General features: G+C 39.9%; 1 protein-coding gene and 1 pseudogene across 1 annotated transcript; both read left to right on the forward strand.

The window, feature by feature from the left end:
* Positions 1-8,982: 8,982 nt before the first annotated feature.
* On the forward strand, positions 8,983-10,818 carry LOC146573002 (histone-lysine N-methyltransferase Set8-like; annotated as a pseudogene).
* Positions 10,819-12,730: 1,912 nt separating this feature from the next.
* Positions 12,731-21,796, forward strand: LOC146573003 (uncharacterized). Its single transcript, XM_085277510.1, has 8 exons — positions 12,731-13,316; positions 14,139-14,244; positions 14,820-14,890; positions 14,971-16,999; positions 17,085-17,300; positions 17,372-17,419; positions 19,568-19,666; positions 20,957-21,796. The coding sequence occupies exons 1-8, from the start codon at positions 13,254-13,256 to the stop codon at positions 21,190-21,192; spliced, it is 2,868 nt and encodes a 955-aa protein (XP_085133636.1). The 5' UTR covers positions 12,731-13,253; the 3' UTR covers positions 21,193-21,796.
* Positions 21,797-22,556: the final 760 nt, after the last annotated feature.

Genomic DNA, 22,556 nt, shown 5'->3' on the forward strand with positions numbered 1-22,556 from the left:
TTTTCTCTGACTTTATCACTGTCCTCAACACATCATGTGTACAGTATACAAATACTATAGATGTAGTCAAAGAGCATAGTGTACTAAAATATTTTTGTTAAAGTCTCAAAGCAGAGCCACTTCAAAAACTGAAAATGTTTTATTGTCACCATTTCAAGTATTCTTACATACTTATATTTGCTTATTATCTGCTTAGGAATAATGCAACAAAACTGACCTAATATCATAGCAATAGCAGTTATATGCAGTTATTGCTATGTCTATGCAAATAAAATACAACTCTATAAAGGTAATTCCACTCTTCTATTTGCTTCCTGTATAATAACCAGAGACAAAGGTGATGCCCAGTTTCTTCCACAGAGCAGGCTGTTACATTCAGTCTTTGACTTTTATACACGCCTGCTGTATGTATAACAACAAGCAACACACAAGTGTGAATTAAATAGGTGAGAAGTCTTTAAAATGGTTCAAATGTGACCTAAAGCCATATTTTTTAAAAGGGATCAGAATAAAGAGTGCAAAGGTGGAACCATAGTACATGTGTGCAGTGCTTACTGGAACACTACTTTGAACTTTGAAATGGCAAAAGTTGTGGCAAATGTTCTCCTTTGCAGGTTTAAAATCAATACTCTGTGTGTGCGTGTGTGCGTGTGTGTGTGTGTGTGTGTGTGTGTGTGTGTGTGTGTGTGTGCGTTGGTAAACATGTATTAGCTGGACATTTCGTCTGAATACACACCACACTAGAAGGACATTTTGAATTAACAGGACAGAGGCGGTGTCCTGCTAATTTTGACTGAAATCTAACAACGTAGAGTGGTTTCTATTGGTCCACTAACCCTAAAAAAACAAAAAAATCAAGATGTCGGTTTAATACATATAAACTTGATTTTGTGTTAAATCTGTGTATCACCAAGAGTGTCCCTGGTGGTAGCGTGTGTAATAGCAGGACCTCATGAATATTCACACATGTGTGAATAATAATGAGGCTTGTGTGTAGTTGTCCCGCCAATTCTTACACAGTCCTTCCAATTCACATGTGGGTTAGATAACTGGTAAATGTTCCAAAATGACCACACCAAATGAACCACTGTATGTTGAACTTAATTGTAATAAAAGCCTGCTTTACCTTGTTGGAAAGAAGACATATGAAGCTTTGCTTTTATATGAAACACTAAGGTTTTGTGTAATTATTCACAGTTATACTAAGTAAATACAGTTACGTACTTACAAAGTGGTATGAAAAAGTATTTGACTGATAAGTTATTTATTTTTTGGTTTGTTCTCTCATTTATCTGTTATCAGATTAGATGAAGAGAACCTGAGTGAATACAAATATAGGTTGTTTTCTATTATCTTATTTTTCAAGGGGAAATGCTTTCCTGGCCCTGTGTAAAGAGGATATTGCAATTCTAAAACAAATGTAAAAAAGAGTGACCTTTATTGGGTACACCTCGAACTGCTCGTTAACTACTCACTAATTGGGCAATCACATAGTGGCAACTCAATGCATTTAGGTGTCATGGTCCTGGGTCTCTCGACCCAGCATTTTGAGTTTGTGGTTATTTTTTATTCACTGTTTTAGGTCCTCTTGCCTTCACGTTTATCTGTGTTCCCTGGGTCTTGTGTTCACCCTTTCCCTTCACTGTGTGTTTTGTATTTATTGCTGTCTGTGTTTTGGTTTTTTGCTGCTCCATGCTTTGTTGTTCTGCTTTCTTAGTGTACAGTTTTGATTATTATTTTCCCATGTTTCGGTTATCATGGTTTGGTGTTCTGTCTCTGTGGCTGTATCCCAATTCAGGGTCTGCAGCCTTAAAATACGCAGCCTTAGCAGTCCACAAGGGCCGCGTACTCAAAGACCGCTAAGGTCGGAAGTGAGAGGCTTGTGAAATGGGACGGTCTAGGCTCCGTCGCACTGCTCAGGTTGCCTAGCAACCATGATACTCACCGCTGGAAACGTTTCTGTTGGATTGTGTGTCCACAGGTGTTTGTACTTTGCGTCACAATAAAATGACGGTAAAAGGCTCCGCCCACTTCCTATCCATGTCTCACCATGCAACGACTACTGTGAATGGACTGGAGAAGTGTAGTGGCAGAGTCCTCCATCAGAAATAAGATATGTGTGTTGACTTTTTATTCTCCCTCAAAAATATTATGCCATGACGTGGCCCAGAGCAGCTCTGCTAACAGGTTATGGGCCCAGCACGCTTCCGCTGCGCAAGTTACCGGCAGGTGTTAAAAGTTTGGCACGATTGAGTGAGTAAGCGTTTTTGTGCATCATGAGCAGACGCACGGCAGAGTCGGGCAGTCGATATTCCCGTTTGCAATTTGATGGAGATGAAAGGAAATATGAGATATGGGAAACGAAGTTCCTTGGTCATCTCAGACTACAAGGTTTGAAAGATGTCATCTTAAAGGCTGAGGGTGATGAAGAAGCCGATGGTGAAGATGATGACAAAAATGCAGAAGCATATGCAGAGTTGATACAATTTCTGGATGACAAAAGTTTATCGTTAGTTATGAGAGATGCAGTTGATGACGGACGGAAGGCCCTAAAAATTTTGAGAGGTCATTATGCAGGAGTGGGCAAGCCAAGGATCATAAGTCTGTACACCGAACTCACTTCTCTCACAAATGAAAAGAATGAAAGTGTGACGGACTATATTATCCGAGCAGAAGCAATTATCACAGCGTTAAAAAATGCGGGTGAGTCACTAACTGATGGACTTCTGATCGCAATGATAATGAAAGGTCTACCAGAGACGTTTAAACCCCTGATTGTGCACGTTACACAGAGTGAAGCAAAAATCACATTTTCAGATTTTAAAGTAAAACTCAGAAGTTATGAAGAAACCGAGCGAATGCGTGTGGCTATAACTAATGACAACGTAATGAGGACAAAAGTGCAATCAGACCAGGATTCTACTTCATGGCGAGCAGATGACCGAAGATCAAAGAATAATGAGATTGTGTGTTTTAAATTTTCGACTAAAGGGACACACTGCAAGAACGTGCCGATCTAGAGTATGGTGCAGTTTTTGCCGGAGTAGTACACACAAAGATGCGACCTGTAGAAGGAAGCTAAGACGGGATGAAGCGAGAGGGGTCGTGGAGAAGGACTACGCGTTCAAGACGGGCTCCAAACCCCAGAGGGTCCCGGACGGCGGCCAAGAGATGCTGAATAACCAGCTATTGGTGGATACGGGAGCGACGTCACATATCTTCACGAAGATCGAGAGTTTTAAGACTTTTGATGACACATTTCAACCCGAGGCTCATTGTGTAGAGTTGGCTGACGGAAGGCGGAGCAGAGGAGCTGCAAAGCGGCGAGGAGATGCTGAGATAAGTATGATCGACAGTAAAGGACGCAGCCACAAGGTAACATTGAAACAAGCACTCTACATTCCATCGTTCCCACAGGACATTTTGTCAGTAAAAGCAGCTACTAGTAACGGAGCCACTGTGGTTTTCAAACACGGGGACAGTTTTCTTAAACATGTTGATGGAACAAAATTCCCTATATATGAACACGAGAGACTGTTCTTTATAAACACTGTGCAAGAGTTTGAAGATAAATGTAATGGATGTTTTGATATGCAAACGTGGCATGAAATCCTAGGACACTGTAATTATGAGGATGTTCAAAATCTGCAAAATGTCGTTGATGGAATGGAAATTAAGGGTAAAATCAACAAAAATATGCAATGTGAAGCCTGTATACAAGGGAAGTTTATTCAAACTAGGAACCGAGAACCGGATGAAAAGGCCAGGGCAGCATTAGAGTTGGTACATACGGATTTAGCTGGTCCGATTACGCCAAACTCTAAAGAAGGGTTTAAGTTTGTTTTGTCGTTTGTTGATGATTATTCAGGTGCAACATTTGTATATAATCTGAAACACAAAAGTGATACAACTCAAGCAACTGAAAGATTTATTGCAGATGTGGCGTCATATGGGAAAATCAAGTGCATTCGTTCTGATAATGGAACTGAATTTACAAGCAGTCAGTTCAGAGATTTATTAAGTAGACACGGCATTAGGCAGGAAACTTCGGCGCCATATTCGCCTCATCAAAACCGAACAGCAGAGAGGAACTGGCGTACACTTTTTGACATGGCAAGATGCATGTTAGTTGAGAGCGAATTGCCAAAGTCTTTATGGCCATATGCAGTACAAACCGCGGGAGTGATTAGGAACCGATGTTTTAACAAACGCACAGGTCAGACAGCGTATAAGATGTTAACTGGAAAAAGACCTGATCTTTCTAGAATGAAAAAATTCGGATCATTGTGCTATGCTTATAAACAAAATAGGGGAAAGCTGGATCCAAGATGCGACAAAGGTGTTTTCTTGGGATATGACAAAAATAGTCCAGCATATTTGATCTATTTCCCAAAAACCGGGAAGGTTGAAAAGCACAGATTGATAAAAATACTAAATCCCGCGACAATGGATCAACAAACACAGAGTGATCAGATGTATGAAGATGAGGTTTATGAATCCAGAAAAGATGGTGAACCCAAACAGACGAAGGATGAGGACATTCCAGATGGTAGTGAAAGCAGTCAAACTGAGTCCGAGGTTAAAACTGAGGATAAAGTAGATGCTGGAGCTACACGTTATCCATCCAGAATCAGAAAGAGACCTGATTATTTGAGTGATTATATCACGGATGTGAAAGAGTGTGAAAATGAACAGATGCAAACTAGTGTTGATTATTGCTACAGATTGTTGTGTGAAATACCCACATCATTTAGTGAAGCTATTGTGTCAAGTGAGTCAAAAGAATGGGAAAAAGCGATGAATGAAGAAATTCAATCCCTTAAGGAGAATGACACATTTACTTTAACCACTTTACCAGAGGGTAAGAAAGCAGTGGGGGGTAAATGGGTTTATGCCGTTAAAAAGAACTCAGACGGATCAGACAGATATAAAGCTCGATTTGTGGCTAAAGGTTTTAGTCAAACAAAAGGAGTTGATTATGAGGAGACTTTTTCACCGACTGCTAATTTATCGAGTGTGAGAGTTTTGATGCAGAAAGTGGTTCAGGATGATATGTTGGTTCACCAGATGGATGTAAAAACCGCCTATCTACACGCACCAATAAATGAAGAAATATATATACAACAACCAGAAGGTTTTGAGACAGAATCAAGTGAGACTAATAAACTGGTGTATAGACTAAAGAAATCACTTTATGGGCTGAAGCAATCGGGTCGTAACTGGAACCAAACCTTACATGACTATATTTGACACAGAGTTCACTCACATGAATTTCACTCACATGTGCTGTAGAAGTGATTTGATTTGAGAGTTCAAACTCACTGCTGTAATGGCTTATGATGATTAATATAATAACTATAATATTGGCCATATCATATTTACACTGACTTTAGTCTCATGAACAACATTAGCTAATTGTTATTTACTAGCTAATCTTAAATGACTGCAGTACAAATATGAAGGCCAACAATCATGTTTTACAGTCCTGTGGTCTCAGCCTCAGATACTTATTAAATCACACAAAGCTCGTGTAGAAACAAACACACAAACAAAATATGTTCTCTTTCATTTCTGTCAAACAAAACTGTATGAAACGTTTCCAGCGATTGGTGTTATGGTTGCTAGGCAACCTGGGCAGCGCGATGGAGGCTAGACCGTCCCATTTCACAAGCCTCTTACTTCCGGCCTTAGCGGTCTTTGAGTACGCAGCCTTTGAGGATCGTTGAGGCTGCGTACTTTAAGGCTGCAGACCCTGAATTGGGATACAGCCTTTGTCTCATGTCAGTGTTTTCAGTTTTGCTTCCTTGGTCTCATTAGCCCTGATGTCTCCCACCAGTGTTCACCTCCTGCCTCTCATTCCCCTCGTTATGCCCTGTGTATTTTAGCCCTGTATTTTCTGTGCTCCCTGTCGCGTCGTAAACGGCACTAATCCTGTGCTGTGTGTCTCCCCGTGGATTAGTTTTGTATTGTCTCTTATTTTCCAACCAGCAATAAAGCTGCCGTTTTTGAGTTTCACTCCAGTCTTCCGAGAGTCTGCATTTTGGGTCCTTTTCCTCGTTCCTGCCTGCACACAGCTGAACTATGACATTTAGGTATGTAGACATGGTCTACATACATACCTGCATGTTAGACCTAATCCCGAACCAAACTATTTAAAGCGGTATTTCCTTTAATTGTTGCTCCAGTTTTGGATATAATGAATTTATTTTTAGAAAATGGATACGTACCATAGGATTTTAAGGTTGCTGTAATTAAACCTCTATTTAAGAAACCCTCTTTTAATCAAGACAACTTAATGAACTATAGACCTATATCTAATCTTCCCTTCATATCTAAAATTCTTGAGGTAATAGTTGCCAATCAGGTGTGTTAGCACTTAAACAATAACGACCTGTTTGAAGAGTTTCAATCTGGCTTTAGAGCTCATCATAGCACTGAAACAGCTCTGGTGAAAGTTACTAATGATATTCTCATGGCCTCAGATAATGGACTGGTGACCATTCTGGTTCTACTGGACCTCAGTGCTGTTTTTGACACATTCAATCACAATATTCTCATAGAAAGGTTTGAAAATGTTGCAGGGATCAAAGGAACAGCACTAGGCTGGTTTAAATCTTACTTGTCCAACAGACTCAAGGTTTGTTTACGTAAATGATAAATCCTCTTCAACCTCTATGGTTACTTGTGGCGTACACCACAGGGTTCTGTACTTGGACTGATCCTTTTTACTATATATATGTTCCCTATTGGTAAAATCATTAGACAGCATGGGATAAATTTCCATAGCTATGCACACCTAAATCCTGATGAACCTAATCAGTTATAAAGATTACGGGCATGCTTGGAAGACATAAAAACCTGGATGTCTTCAAACTTCCTCCTTTTGAATTCCGACAAGACAGAAGTTGTCTTTGGACCAGAAGCTCAGAAAAACAAATTACTTGGTCAGTCCCTTCATCTGGATGGCATTAAATTAGCCTCCAGTAATAAAGCAAAGAACCTCTGTGTTATTTTTTGACAAAGACATGTCATTTAGATCTGACATGAAAGAGGTTTCTAGGGTCTCCTCCTTCCACCTCCGTAATATTGCTAAAATTAGAAACATCCCATCCAGGAGTGATGCTGAAAAACTAGTTGATGCCTTTGTTACTTCAAGGCTGCATTACTATAACTCTTAACTATCAGGAAGTCCACATAATGCAACTAAAAGTCTTCAGCTGATCCAAAATGCTGCAGCCAGGGTTCTGATGAATATCAAAAGAACAGATGACATCTCCTCCCGTGTTTTAAATGCACTTTAGAACAGCACGCAGCAACACTACATATGAGCGAGCGGAGGGAGGCATGGGGTCTTCACAGAGCCCCACTCTCTGCCAGCCGTCAGGGCGGGGGGGCCTGAAGGTGGAATTGGCCATCTGATCGAGGCCTGGGTTGCAGCGGCCCCCTGCCACTGCGGAGCCGGGGACGGTCTGCTTGATTTCCACCTCAGGGAGGAGGGCAACATCTGGGTCTGGGTATGAGTTCCCCCTCCGGGGCAAGAATACCTGGACCTGGGATGTAGAGAATGTTTGGGGAGTGTGATTGTGTGTACAGTGTCCATTTATGTCTGTGTCCACGTTGGGTGAGGGCCGAGTGTTTGTGGTTGTGTGTATGAGGGTGGGAAGGTATGTTTGTGTCTGCCGTACACATCACCACAAACAACACCACAAGCAGAGCACAAGTTTTAAGCCAGCGTGGTGTGATTATAGATGCCGTGCAGGTGGGTCCATCTCACATGCAGCGGCATCGCAGAACACGCCCCGCCACATACCCTCTTCCCCCGACTAAGACCGAGGAGCCACCTCCCCCCCCCCCCTCCATGAGCAAGCGAGGGAATAGGCCTGGAGCATCAGCGCCCCAGCCCAGCCACGGGGAAGTGACTACCTGGGCGTTCGCCTGTAGATCTAGCGGCGCTGGTGACGAGGTGGTTCCAGGGACCGCCCACGCTTCCAGCGGCACCCCCATCCCGCTAGCGCACCAGCCTGTGGCTCACCTGAGCCGGTCGTTCCCTTGCGCTGTCCAACAATTACAATAATTATACGGTTGCTGTAACAGATTGTAGATACAATGCAGGTGAGTCCATCTCACCTGCAGCAGCATCCCAGACCAGCCACAATAATAAAGATTTTTCTATTTCATTATAAACTTTGTCCTAATTATGTCATGAGTTTTTACTATTTAAAAAGAAAAAGAAAGCATCACAAAAACACTTAAGGTCATGAAAATTAATTGTATTGCTGCAATACTTAAATATCTGTGGTCTAATCTATTTTTATTCACCAATCTCATTGTAGCAATAATATGCCTTTTTGGTCCAAGTTAATTATTTGAATTTTAAAACTCTTTTAGCCAAATAACTTTGAAGTTGTTACTAAAACTCATCATCCCCATTTACTACTTTTGTTTCATTCTTTAAAAATTTAGAAGCATAAATATCAGTCTTTTGGAAAAATTACATTTTATACAGTATTATTAAGTCTACATATTCCAAGTGAGTTATGTCAGAATGCACTAGAGCAATTTAACTCTATTACATCATAGCATTCTATTTGCAAGAATCCCAGTGTTAATCCACTGTTCTTGGCCAATGATATCCACTCCTCAGCACTATGGGGGCGCTAATGTACATCTACGCTGGTTGCCAACCACCATGAACATTTAAAGAGCAGAAGAAGAAGAAGAGGACACTAAAGAGTTCAGGTGCACGACATGAGGATTTAATGAGACAGCTTTTATCTTACTGCTTTCGTGGAAGATCAGGTGAGAACCATACAAATTCCCTTACACATGATGTTTATATAAATATATTCATCCAATAAAGCAAAGTAATATAGGTTATTATATTACGTTCGGATACACCAAAGTATCTAATTTTTGACAGTTTAGCTAGCCAGCATGCTAGTAGCAAAAGTTTGACATTCTGTTGCTGTTGGTTTGATTAATTTTGGTTTTAGCATCACAAAACTTGTGGTTTTAAAACTAGTGAGATCTGTTTTCAGAAAATATTTTACAAATGAAACAAAAACTGTAGGACAAATATGCTTATTGTTCAACCATACTAAATCATTATTTTAATTTATAACTTTAAGAAATATAAAAGGTTAAGGAAATGTGGATATGAAAATTAACTCATTAAGATTTGCAGTAACCTTAGACCAAATAAAATATACGAAACAGAACTTCCACAGGTAGGGCATGCAGCCTCTGACACACAGTGATACAAGATAGGAGGAACACAGATATTTGGAACCTTTAGGGGAGCTCTCCCCAACATAAATAGATTTTTCGATCTGTTTATTTCTATGTCTACATACATTTTGTAGTATAATGTGTTATTTCTAAAGTCATTAATACCTGATCTTTGCAGGGGATGGCGGCAACAAGGCCACGGAGAGCTAAAATAAATCCCATACAAGATGCTAGGTATTACTGCTCCTTAGGTGAAGACAAGGCAGGATTTGATGTGAGGTATATTGATTCATTTAAAGGTGAGTTGATTCCAAAGAATGCAGTCAGCTTCTCAAAATAGAAATTTTTATGTTTTTTGTAGTTTTTTTGTAGCATACCATGCATGAGAAAATTAATAATCACGAATATAATTATACTTGTTTTATTATTATTATTATTATATTTCTATTTTTTCCTTGTCTTTCCCCAAGGAATTATGAACATGTTACATGTTCCAAAATAAATAATACAATATAATCAAATAAAAAACATATTTAAAAACAAGAAGGATTTTAATTAAATGGTTTATAGTTTATTGCCCAATTTGTTTTTGATGTGTGTCTTTAGGTCGCGGTGTGTTCAGCTGTCGGTCATTTCAAAAGGGAGATTTTCTTTTTGAGTACAGAGGACAAATCATAACTAAAGAGGAACAAGAAAACCGAATGAAACTTTACCATGATGCACTCAAGGTTTTCATATTTGATTTCAAGTTCAATGGAAAACAGTTATGGTATGTAACTGCTTTGATAAAGGATAAAATACATGAGGTTTACAAATTATAATATTCAAATAATATTTTGAATTGAATATTAAAATGTTATTCAGACGTTCTACAACCTAATATACTTAATGACTTTCTTTACAGAGTGTAATTGTTATTGTATACTTTTTGTTTTAGTGTTGATGCTACCAGAGAGGACGGCTCACTTGGCAGACTTGTAAATGACGATAATGTGAATCCAAACAGTAAAATGACAGTTACCAGAGTGGATGGAAGGCCCCATCTCTGTTTGTTTGCAATCAAAGATATTGGTCCAGGAGAAGAAATCACCTATAACTATGGTGATTCCAACTGGCCATGGAGAAGCAAGGTATAATGTAAATAGTACAGTATAAGTATAAATAGTATTAAATGAATAAAGGCTATACTGAAAAGTATGCATACACACACGGGTCCTGTGTAATACTCAACTGGACAGGTCCAGACATTAGGAGGACTGTATTCATCTTGGCTAGACCCAAAGACTGCCATTCATTATTCATGCTTCTTCCTTAGAAATCCAACATGGTGGCATCTCAGGCTGTGGATGAGATTGCAGCCAGTTCCTCTCCTAACGACGCAACAAAGGTAAATTGGAGTTTCAGTGTCAGATTGTTTTAGTTGTAGACTGAGGTGCTAGTTATTAGGCAGTATTGAGGTATGTGGGTCCTTGGTTATCTTGACCAAGTAAGATGCACGCATTAGGAGGACTGAGATTTGAAACAGGAAGTATAAACAACTGAGTTCTACCTACAAGTGCGCCCACACACACGGGTCCTGTGTATTACTCAACTGGACAGGTCCAGACATTAGGAGGACTGAGTTTAGAAATTAATTCAGATCAATGAGAGTTACTCTGGCAATTGTGCATACACACACGGGTCCTGTGTATTACTCAACTGGACAGGTCCAGACATTAGGAGGACTGTATTCATCTTGGCTAGACCCAAAGACTGCCATTCATTATTCACGCTTCTTCCTTAGAAATCCAACATGGTGGCATCTCAGGCTGTGGATGAGAATGCAGCCAGTTCCTCTCCTAACGACGCAACAAAGGTAAATTGGAGTTTCAGTGTCAGATTGTTTTAGTTGTAGACTGAGGTGCTAGTTATTAGGCAGTATTGAGGTATGTGGGTCCTTGGTTATCTTGACCAAGTAAGATGCACGCATTAGGAGGACTGAGATTTGAAACAGGAAATATAAACAACTGAGTTCTACCTACAAGTGCGCCCACACACACGGGTCCTGTGTATTACTCAACTGGACAGGTCCAGACATTAGGAGGACTGAGTTTCGAAATGAATTCAGATCAATGAGAGTTACTCTGGCAATTGTGCATACACACACGGGTCCTGTGTATTACTCAACTGGACAGGTCCAGACATTAGGAGGACTGTATTCATCTTGGCTAGACCCAAAGACTGCCATTCATTATTCATGCTTCTTCCTTAGAAATCCAACATGGTGGCATCTCAGGCTGTGGATGAGAATGCAGCCAGTTCCTCTCCTAACGACACAACAAAGGTAAATTGGAGTTTCAGTGTCAGATTGTTTTAGTTGTAGACTGAGGTGCTAGTTATTAGGCAGTATTGAGGTATGTGGGTCCTTGGTTATCTTGACCAAGTAAGATGCACGCATTAGGAGGACTGAGATTTGAAACAGGAAGTATAAACAACTGAGTTCTACCTACAAGTGCGCCCACACACACGGGTCCTGTGTATTACTCAACTGGACAGGTCCAGACATTAGGAGGACTGTATTCATCTTGGCTAGACCCAAAGACTGCCATTCATTATTCACGCTTCTTCCTTAGAAATCCAACATGGTGCCATCTCAGGCTGTGGATGAGAATGCAGCCAGTTCCTCTCCTAACGACGCAACAAAGGTAAATTGGAGTTTCAGTGTCAGATTGTTTTAGTTGTAGACTGAGGTGCTAGTTATTAGGCAGTATTGAGGTATGTGGGTCCTTGGTTATCTTGACCAAGTAAGATGCACGCATTAGGAGGACTGAGATTTGAAACAGGAAGTATAAACAACTGAGTTCTACCTACAAGTGCGCCCACACACACGGGTCCTGTGTATTACTCAACTGGACAGGTCCAGACATTAGGAGGACTGAGTTTAGAAATGAATTCAGATCAATGAGAGTTACTCTGGCAATTGTGCATACACACACGGGTCCTGTGTATTACTCAACTGGACAGGTCCAGACATTAGGAGGACTGTATTCATCTTGGCTAGACCCAAAGACTGCCATTCATTATTCACGCTTCTTCCTTAGAAATCCAACATGGTGCCATCTCAGGCTGTGGATGAGAATGCAGCCAGTTCCTCTCCTAACGATGCAACAAAGGTAAATTGGAGTTTCAGTGTCAGATTGTTTTAGTTGTAGACTGAGGTGCTAGTTATTAGGCAGTATTGAGGTATGTGGGTCCTTGGTTATCTTGACCAAGTAAGATGCACGCATTAGGAGGACTGAGATTTGAAACAGGAAGTATAAACAACTGAGTTCTACCTACAAGTGCGCCCACACACACGGGTCCTGTGTATTACTCAACTGGACAGGTCCAGACATTAGGAGGACTGAGTTTAGAAATGAATTCAGATCAATGAGAGTTACTCTGGCAATTGTGCATACACACACGGGTCCTGTGTAATACTCAACTGGACAGGTCCAGACATTAGGAGGACTGTATTCATCTTGGCTAGACCCAAAGACTGCCATTCATTATTCACGCTTCTTCCTTAGAAATCCAACATGGTGCCATCTCAGGCTGTGGATGAGAATGCAGCCAGTTCCTCTCCTAACGACGCAACAAAGGTAAATTGGAGTTTCAGTGTCAGATTGTTTTAGTTGTAGACTGAGGTGCTAGTTATTAGGCAGTATTGAGGTATGTGGGTCCTTGGTTATCTTGACCAAGTAAGATGCACGCATTAGGAGGACTGAGATTTGAAACAGGAAGTATAAACAACTGAGTTCTACCTACAAGTGCGCCCACACACACGGGTCCTGTGTATTACTCAACTGGACAGGTCCAGACATTAGGAGGACTGAGTTTAGAAATGAATTCAGATCAATGAGAGTTACTCTGGCAATTGTGCATACACACACGGGTCCTGTGTATTACTCAACTGGACAGGTCCAGACATTAGGAGGACTGTATTCATCTTGGCTAGACCCAAAGACTGCCATTCATTATTCATGCTTCTTCCTTAGAAATCCAACATGGTGGCATCTCAGGCTGTGGATGAGAATGCAGCCAGTTCCTCTCCTAACGACGCAACAAAGGTAAATTGGAGTTTCAGTGTCAGATTGTTTTAGTTGTAGACTGAGGTGCTAGTTATTAGGCAGTATTGAGGTATGTGGGTCCTTGGTTATCTTGACCAAGTAAGATGCACGCATTAGGAGGACTGAGATTTGAAACAAGAAGTATGAAACCCCAACCCTAAATCTGGTTTGCATAAAGACGTAGTTCTCGGCTTGGTTGAAATGAACTCTGATGTAGTTAGATCGCATATTTGAATTTCAGCTGATCAAGGAGCAAGAATGAAGCTTACTATAGGAAGGAGCATGTAAATACAACCGAAACAATCGCTAAACTCTTTCCTGTTAATGCTAAGCACATTTATGTAACATTGTTGTGTAAAGGCCATCCGTTATGTCTTGATGGATTCATGACTTCATGATTTAATTATACTTTTTTACACTCCCAGTCAAAACTTTGGACACATCTTCTCATTTCAGAAAGAACAAATTGTAAGTCTAATCTTTTTTGGGTGTTGTGGGTCCACAATGAATTTTCTTTTCATTGTGGTTTTGTAATATATACCATAATATAAAACCTAGAAGAACAAATTGTTTTGAAAATTGATCTATATACAGCAGGTATTTTTCCCTTTAAATTTTGCATTGCAAAAGTTACAAAAATTGATTTAATAGTTTTAGTAACACTTGAACCTGTTTTTTTTTTTGTTTTTTTCTTCCGTCCTTAACTCCTTTTTAAAGAGGAACCAAAACAACTATTTGGTTGTGATATTTTACATCACAAAAGTATGAATTTTGTTTTTGATTACACTGTTTTTTTTTTTTTGTTTTTTTTTTACCAAACAGGACTGCGATCATGATCTAGTCCCTGACGAAATGTCAAGTTTAGAAAAATGTTTTGCATGTGGAGGACCTTTTTCGCCTCTGAAATGGAGTGGTGTGAGATGTGAAGGTAATTATTTAATTATGGAAGGTTGGGTACATTAGAATATCTTAAATATGATCCATAAGGAACACTATAAAAACTAATCCATAAGTAAATATGATATATGTTCATAATGAACCTTTTACATCTGCACTTTTTACATATTTACTTACCATGTCATTATTAAAGCTGCTATACCCAATTTGCAAAAACAAGTTAGCCTAACATATTTTTTTTTCATGTTCATAACAACATTTTAACAAAGCATAGCTATAAATGTTGTTTGGAGATTAAAGAAAAAAAAATGAAGTGGTTCTGTTGCATTTGTCTAAAACCATCAGCCAATAACATGGCTCAGTCCAGAAAAACGATAGAACAGTCTTTCCTGACTCCTTAAATTCTACATTAACATGGCTCCACCACACTATGCACTGGCCTGTTTAGCAGCAAAGCACACCAGGGGGTGTGGCCTATGGATAATATCCAATGGGAGGGGGGAGCCTTCTTGACTGTGTTTATGCTTCCATCTAGCCTGTTTTTTTAAATTGGGGAAAGCGGCTTTAACTACCTTTCTTTTATTAACTTAATTTTTCTCTGTCTAGTTTGCTACCAGTCCTGGCACAAAAGATGTTATGTTAGCCACAAGGTGAACCTCACTGAACCTCTTCCAGAGGTAAGTGTTTTTGCAGAATTCTTCTCAGTAAAATATGTAAGGTAAACAAAGTCTTACTTTGTGTTTTTGATTGTTATTAGGTCTTTAGTGAAGATAGTTCAAGTGAGGGGGCTTCATCAGAAGAGGAATATGTGCCAGATTCTATAGCTGACTCAGACAGCTCATGGGACAACAAATCAGAGCCTTTAAATATAAGTTGCAAACAAGTACAGAACTCTGAGATCTCCAGCAGTCAATCTGCTTGCAAAACGAAAAGACCTCGCCTAGAAAGTTTTTTAGAGAGAGTAGGACAAAGAATTTCAGAAGATGCCGAATCAATATCTGAAGATGGAATTGGCACAAGACAGCTCGACGTATCAGGGGTTATTGCCACAGCAGAAAAGTCTGATGCTGAAGGCATTGTTGATGACTCTAATACTACGGCTGAAGATTCCTTAAAAACATCCTCCTCACTAAGAAACAAAACATACTGCTACATTTGTGGAAAACTACAGACAAAGTTTACACGTCATTTAAAAACTCATGAGAAATCACATGCAGATGTTGCTCGAGTTTTAAGTCTTCCCAAGAAGTCCAAAGACCGTTTGAAAATGCTTTCTAAGCTGCGAAACAAAGGAAACCACAGACATAACTCGGAGGTCATCGCAAGTGGGATTGGATCATTAAAAACCAGACGCACATCAAAAAAACCCTACAAAGGAAAAGACTATATTCACTGCATTTATTGCGAGGCATTATATCTTAAAAGAGATCTTTGGAGACATGTTCGTAAATGTTCTTCAAAACCAGTGGAGGCCAATTCAGAGGGGGGACGAAAAAAGGTCTTGTCCCTGGCCTGTATGAGTGAGTCAGCTCTGTGTCAGCAAGTTTCCCCCGGTGTTTGGAAGATATTAGCTGTCATGAAAGATGATGAAATAACTTCTACTGTGCGAAGTGACTTCTCTATTCTTCAGCTTGCTCAATCATTCTTTAACAAACATGGGAAAGATCCCACCAAATTTGACTACATTCGCCAGACACTCCGAGAATGTGGAAGACTTCTGCTCACACTTCGGAAAGAATGCTCAATACACACTTTTGAGGATGCTGTAAGACCTGCAAATTTCAATGTGGTTATCAAAGCTGTTAAGAAGGTGTGTGGGTATGATGAAGAAAAGAACTGCTACTCGACTCCAAGCCTTGCTTTAAAGTTGGGACACTCACTGCAGAAAGTCTGTGATATTATACATTGCAGAGCACTGATGGCAGAAGACAGTGCACTGATAAAGTCAACCCAGAGTTTCAAAACCCTTTATGCTACAAAGTGGTCAGAACTCATCTCCCATACTGCATTAACCACACTAAACGAGCGGCACTTCAACAAGCCTTCCACACTTCCTTTCACAGAAGATGTTCAGCGTCTTCATAGACATCTGGAGAAGACTACAGAACAAGCACTGAAGGACTTGGAAGAGCATAGTTCACCAAAATCATACAGTGAACTTTGTAAAGCTACCATGGCAAATGTAATACTATTTAACAGGAGAAGAGGGGGAGAAATTTCAAAGATGACACTGAATGGCTTCCAGGAGAGAGACACTAGTACCCTGCACAAGGATGTTGCAATTGGACTGACAAAATTTGAACTTTACCTTTGTCAACACTTCAGTCGTGTAGAATTGAGGGGTAAACGAGGACGCAAGGTTGCAGTGCTACTTTCACCAGACATGGTGAATGCCATAACACGGCTGACAGAGAAAAGACAAGACTGTGGTGTTCTGGCAGAAAACATATTCCTGTTTGCCAGACCTCATTGTCTGACTCCCTACAGAGGACAGGACTGTTTGAGGATTTATGCGACTGAATGTGGGGCTGAAAACCCTGAACACCTACGTTCAACGCAGTTGCGCAAACATGTCGCAACTTTGTCTCAGATCTTAAACCTCAAGAATCACGAGTTAGACCAAGTTGCCAACTTCCTAGGTCATGATATTCGTGTTCATCGCGAATATTATAGACTTCCAGAGGCTACTACCCAGCTTGCCAAAATATCCAAACTACTGATTGCCATGGAGAAAGGGTCTCTCAAAAGCCTTCAAGGCAAAACACTTGAAGAGATTGAAATCGAAGGTAAAGTGGTGTTAAGGTTAAGAATTATACACGTTTCCTGCACTATAACCTTATAATTCATTAAGACAATCTTTTATTTTGTTAGATAACCTACAGTTGACAGATTCAAGTGAAGAAAGTGAGGTCGGAGCGGAGCGTGAGGAGGTCGGAGCGGAGCGTGAGGAGGTCGGAGCGGAGCGTGAGGAGGTCGGAGCGGAGCGTGAGGAGGTCGGAGCGGAGCGTGAGGAGGTCGGAGCGGAGCGTGAGGAGGTCGGAGCGGAGCGTGAGGTCAATGAAGGAAATCTTGTATATCCACAGATTGGTAAGTACAATGTGATTAGTCTCAACTTTGTTCAATTTATGAAATCACATGACTAATAGACTTTATTACAGATTCTATAGATACTAGAATGATGAAGAAAGTTGTCAAGGAACCTCCAGGTATGTGTTTGTCATCATTTATTGAAGCTTTTACCTTTGTAACTACTTCCTAGACACTTTTGCTATCTTTGCTATCTTTATGTAAAAAAAAAAAAAGATAATTCATTACTATCATTTTTCCAGTGATTGTTACCTTTGTCCAAATGGTAATTTAAAGAAAGTCAAGGATCTTTCTAAAGACCAGCTCAACAGAATAGAAAGGTCAGTTTTGGAGGATGGTCAGGTAGGAAATGCTAGTTTGAACAGGTGATTTTGAGCTGTGATTTAAAGTTCTAGAGAGAATCTAATGAGCAGAGGAAGTTCCAGAGGGTGCAATTAGCAGTGGCAAAGGATTGTACCCTCAGATTTATGATTTTGATGATGGGGGTAAGGAGGTTAGTGTTAGCAGTGTTGTGGGAGAGTGACAGTAAAGACAATCCCTCAGGGTGGCGGGGGCGAGGTTGTTGAAGGCTTAAAAGTTGATTAGGAGTTTGCACTCAATACTATAGTCAGTGTGCAGCCAGTAATGTTCTTTTTAGGATGTGGTGATATAGTCTCTAGAGTGAGTGCAGTAGAGTAAGGGGGCAGCAGAGTTCTTAATAGATTGCAGTTCTTGGAGGTGAGTTTGGGGAAAGCAAAGATGCTGGGATTCTTTTTGAGGGTGGAGAGAATGGATAGGATTAGGAAGAACAATATCATTGGGACTGCACATGTTGGAAAAAATGTCTACATTGTTCTACATTGGCCAGGTTGAGGTTGTGTTGGGCATGTGCAAACAAGGGACAGTGAGGAAGGTTTGTTGAAGGATGTTAGAAAGGAAGCTGCCCTGCAGGAGACAGAAGGAGATGAGATTAATCAAGAGAGATGAAAATAGTTGGTGTGTGGAGGGCTGATCTACTACTCTTTATTTACCTGGTTTGCGCTTCTGAAGTATTCCCTCTACGCTCTCATCCTCTTTCTACAGTAAATCAGTGGTGAGTGGAAAGTTGACCAGTCACCGGAGTAGTGATGGGTCGTTCGCGAACGAAATGGCTCTTAGAGCTGGTTCTTTGAAGTGAACGATGCGAGCCGGCTCCTTATTGGGAGCCGTGGATTTTTTTTTTTTTACTTTCTCTTGCCCTCTCTCTCACTTTTTTCGCTGCACGTCAGCCTTGTGTTTGCGCTGAGTAGAGACGGGAGGGGCGCAAACAGAGCCTTGCGTTTGCACCCCTCCCGCCTCTGAGCAGAGGGAGGAGCTAGGGGCGGTAGTTACACTCGCAACAGCAGTAGCACACGAAAAGAGCAGCAGGGAGAGAGAGAGAAAGAGAGCCGGGAGCAACAACAAGAGACAATGTCGTCACATTAGAAAGGTGGAGTAAAGAAAATGAGTGACACCAAGAAAAGAAGCAAAATCTAGAACCATTTAAATTTTACTGACAATACATAGGCAGAGTGTAGAGTCTGCAAGAAAAGGATATCATATAGAGCCGGTGCACGGGCACCTGAAAACTGTCCACTCATCAGTGCGATGGGAAGATAAAACACAGTGAATTAAGTGTGATATAAGTGAAGCTGCCAGTGTGTCTACCCACTGAGCTGTGCACTGGGCACTTGGTATTTTTAAATTTAAAGTTTAAATTTTAAAAGTTAAATTGTAAATGGTAGGTTTTTGTATTTTATAATTTATTTTTTAAATTTTATGTGGAGTGAATAAATAAAAGCAGATTTATATAATGAACATATATACATAGAAAACACGTTTTTAAACATTAGTAATTCATTTTGTGCATAATTTTATATTGTTGTTAATAATAAATGAATGAAAGCAACAAAATAACCTGAAGAGCCGGTTCGGGAGCCGAAAGAGCCGGCTCTTTTTAGTGAGCCGAGCCGAGAGAGCCGGATCTCTAAAAAGAGCCGGAAATCCCATCACTACACCGGAGTCTTGTTTGGAGAAAAATTCAGCCTTGTATCTTTTAATATCAGCTGTAATAGCTCTAGCCATATTCCACATTCACATGTGTCACCTTAAACTAAAAGTCATAGTTGCGACTCTGGATTTATCTTAGAAACCATATTCAAGATTTCAAGGTCCATTAGTTGCTTGACCACATTCAGGAGCATTTGACATTACATTATAAGAGATTTAATACAACAAATATATGCTTACTGTTTTGTTTTGTTTTTCAGCACAAAGTAAAAATGGAGCGGGTAAGGTCATTGAACCCAACAGAATACTAAACAAGGAGATGAAGCCAAGCAGTAAGAAGAAAACAAATGAACAATCTGGTAAATGGTGACATGCATACAAAAGTCACTTAAGCACAAATGTAAACTTCATGCATTTTTGAACCCAGTTATCCACACCACCCAAGCCAGTATGGTGACTATGCTCATCTTTCTGCCAGGGACCGTACCATAATTCTACAACTTGGTTAGACAATTATATTAACCTACTTGGTAAGGTAAAACATAAATCACATTCAATGTGGAACAATACCTTGTATTAAGTAATGGGATAAATGTTTAAATTACTTTCCCTATGCCTGTTTTAATCTGTAATACATTTAAATACTTATCATTTTCAAAACAGCAATGCACCAAAACAATTAATAAACAAAGCAATGAGAACATATTATGATTTGGGTTTTTAATTTTGAGGATTCCTCAACCATTGGGCTTCTACATTATCTCCATACTCTGAACATCATCTTATTCCCATAGGCAGAATCTGGATAATATTGGAAAATTTGGGCTGGTTTGGCTAATTGTGGGCTGTAACCTGAACGTCTTGAAGAAAATTATGTTCACTGAAAAAACCTGAAGGCCCACCTCATGGTCAGGCAGGGTCCACCCTTGTTTTTAAATAAACATTTGAGTCAGACAGTTATATATGAAATGTTTGAGTATATGTTATACATTTCAAATTATTACAATATCATGCTATACATGTTTTTTGTTGTATAACGGTGTGTGGAATAAAATGCTCTCCATCCATAGTGATTTGCCATAGCTATTTATTGGAATTCTGACTTAATGTGGGCTACCTTTCAGAATTTTACATTTAAATAAATGTATTCATCCATTGTAATAAGTATTTAAACAGTCAGCATTACAGGATTTATACCAAAGAAACACTGTTACAACAAATTCACCTTAAAGGGGACATAATGCAAAACCCACTTTTTTTTGTTGCTTTTGTATGTATATTTGGTTATGAATTGCCTCCCGACTCCTTAAGTGTAGGTTTTCAACAACTAAAAAAGGAGCTCTTTTAGGTCCCAGGTAGTGTATTTTGCACAATCCAGCATAATCACAGCCTCAGCACCTGTCCTCGTGGACAATGCAAAGGCCGTCTTTGGGCTGTGTAGACTAAACACTAACTGTTCTTAGCAGGGCTGTAAAACTAGTGTGTGCAGAACTCAATTCTTCGGCTTATTTGAAGGAAGCCGATTATCGCCATTATATTTTTGCATCCTACAACCATGTCAACTCACACAATTGAGCATAATACGTCCCCTTTAATTTAAAAATTGTTTAAAAAGTAGTTTGTTTACATTTATTTTTTTCTGCTTCTAGCTTCTCTGGAAAATGCAAGGAGGGTCAAAAAGCATCCTTGGTCTCCCACGGAGGTTGCTGCGATAATGAAGTATTTTGGCGAACATATCAAAAAAGGAAAACTGGCCACTATTATCGAATGCCAGCAATGCAAAACTGCAGAAGATCCTGCTCTGGCTGGTCGTTCTATTCAAAACATCAGAGATTTTGTGAGGAATCGGGGCGTGTCGTTGAAGAAAAAAGAAAATCCTATGTAGAGGAGTCTACATAACTCCAAAGTACTTCTTGGAGGAGTTACAAAAGATATTTTGTATGTTTTGGTTTCTCATTTATTTATTTTAGAATTTTACTATTAGAAGATTGGTAAATTCATTTTGTTGACACTGTTTTAGTGCATCTGATCTAAGAGGACATATAATTTTATATTGCCAGTTATTTTCATTTCTGTTAACAAAACAATCCTGTTTTTGTAAAATGCACTCAATTTGTTCCTTTTATTCACCTGTTGCCCTTTTAATACACACAAAATACATGTTTGTGTATGTGTATGGCCTTTGTCCTGTTAATAAAGTTAGCCCTGACAATTACTGTTCATGTCAGGGGGAGGAGCCAAGTTACCTAATTAGTGTTGTCCTCTTATTACACCATGTTGTCAGGTTCTTATATTTTGAGTTCTGGTGTGTTTTTCACAATTTTGAAGTGAGATTTGTGTTGTACAACTCAAATGGGATTTTTAAAGATGCACTTCATCTATCTAGCACAAGCGGAAAGGGGGGTCCGTTTAGTGTTGCAAAAATCTTGTTTGAAAAAATTGTCCTTCCAATTCACCTTTACCAGTATGTGTGTGTGTGTGTGTGTGTGTGTGTGTGTGTGAACACCTTACAAAAAGTAACAGTAACAAGTCCTGTAGTTGCGAAACTAGCCCAAATCATTACCCTCCACCCCTCCCATCACCCATAAGCATGCTATTTTGGTTGTGACAAAGAGACGCTCTAAGCATCACACCTCAGCTTAAGACCAGTAATACAAAGGTGGCTTTAATGTTTGCCCGCGCAACACTAAATTTTATGGGCATGATACAGTTTCTGCATCTGCCTAAGTCCACTTGTGTCAGAGTAATGGGAATTTCATCACCAGACAGTGAACTAAGGCTTTGCACAAACATCTGTGTACCTGTCATTGTTTTGTGACCACGTGGCGTCATCAGTGAAGACACTACTACAATGTGACAACTAGACATGGTTACTTTGCGACTTCAAAGCACTATGACAGGAGTGACACCTCATTTGTCATGTCTGCAGCTGCCTGTGCAGTGTAATCCACACTTAAGTACATCAGTAAACTTTTGTTTATTCTCCAAACCAAAATCATATTTACTGGATTTTGTTTCACTCCAAAATTTTGTTTCACTCCCCACCTGCAGTAGTACCATGTCTCACTAATGGAGTCCTGCCCACAGTTTGAGAACCACTAGCTTACAGGGTGGTCTTAAAGAGAGAAGTGATGTTTCAGATGAACTGGGGGACTGCTCCAAGATCCAGCGGATGCTGTGGGCATCAGATATCAATTCAGGAAAAGTGAGAGGACACTGACATCAGTGTGTATACACACTTAATTTCAG

This window comes from Mchenga conophoros, linkage group LG6 (genome assembly GCF_057382185.1).
Source record: "Mchenga conophoros isolate Kocher_MC1m ecotype Shallow Benthic linkage group LG6, M_conophoros_male_GT1.1, whole genome shotgun sequence".
Classification (NCBI taxonomy): domain Eukaryota; kingdom Metazoa; phylum Chordata; class Actinopteri; order Cichliformes; family Cichlidae; genus Mchenga; species Mchenga conophoros.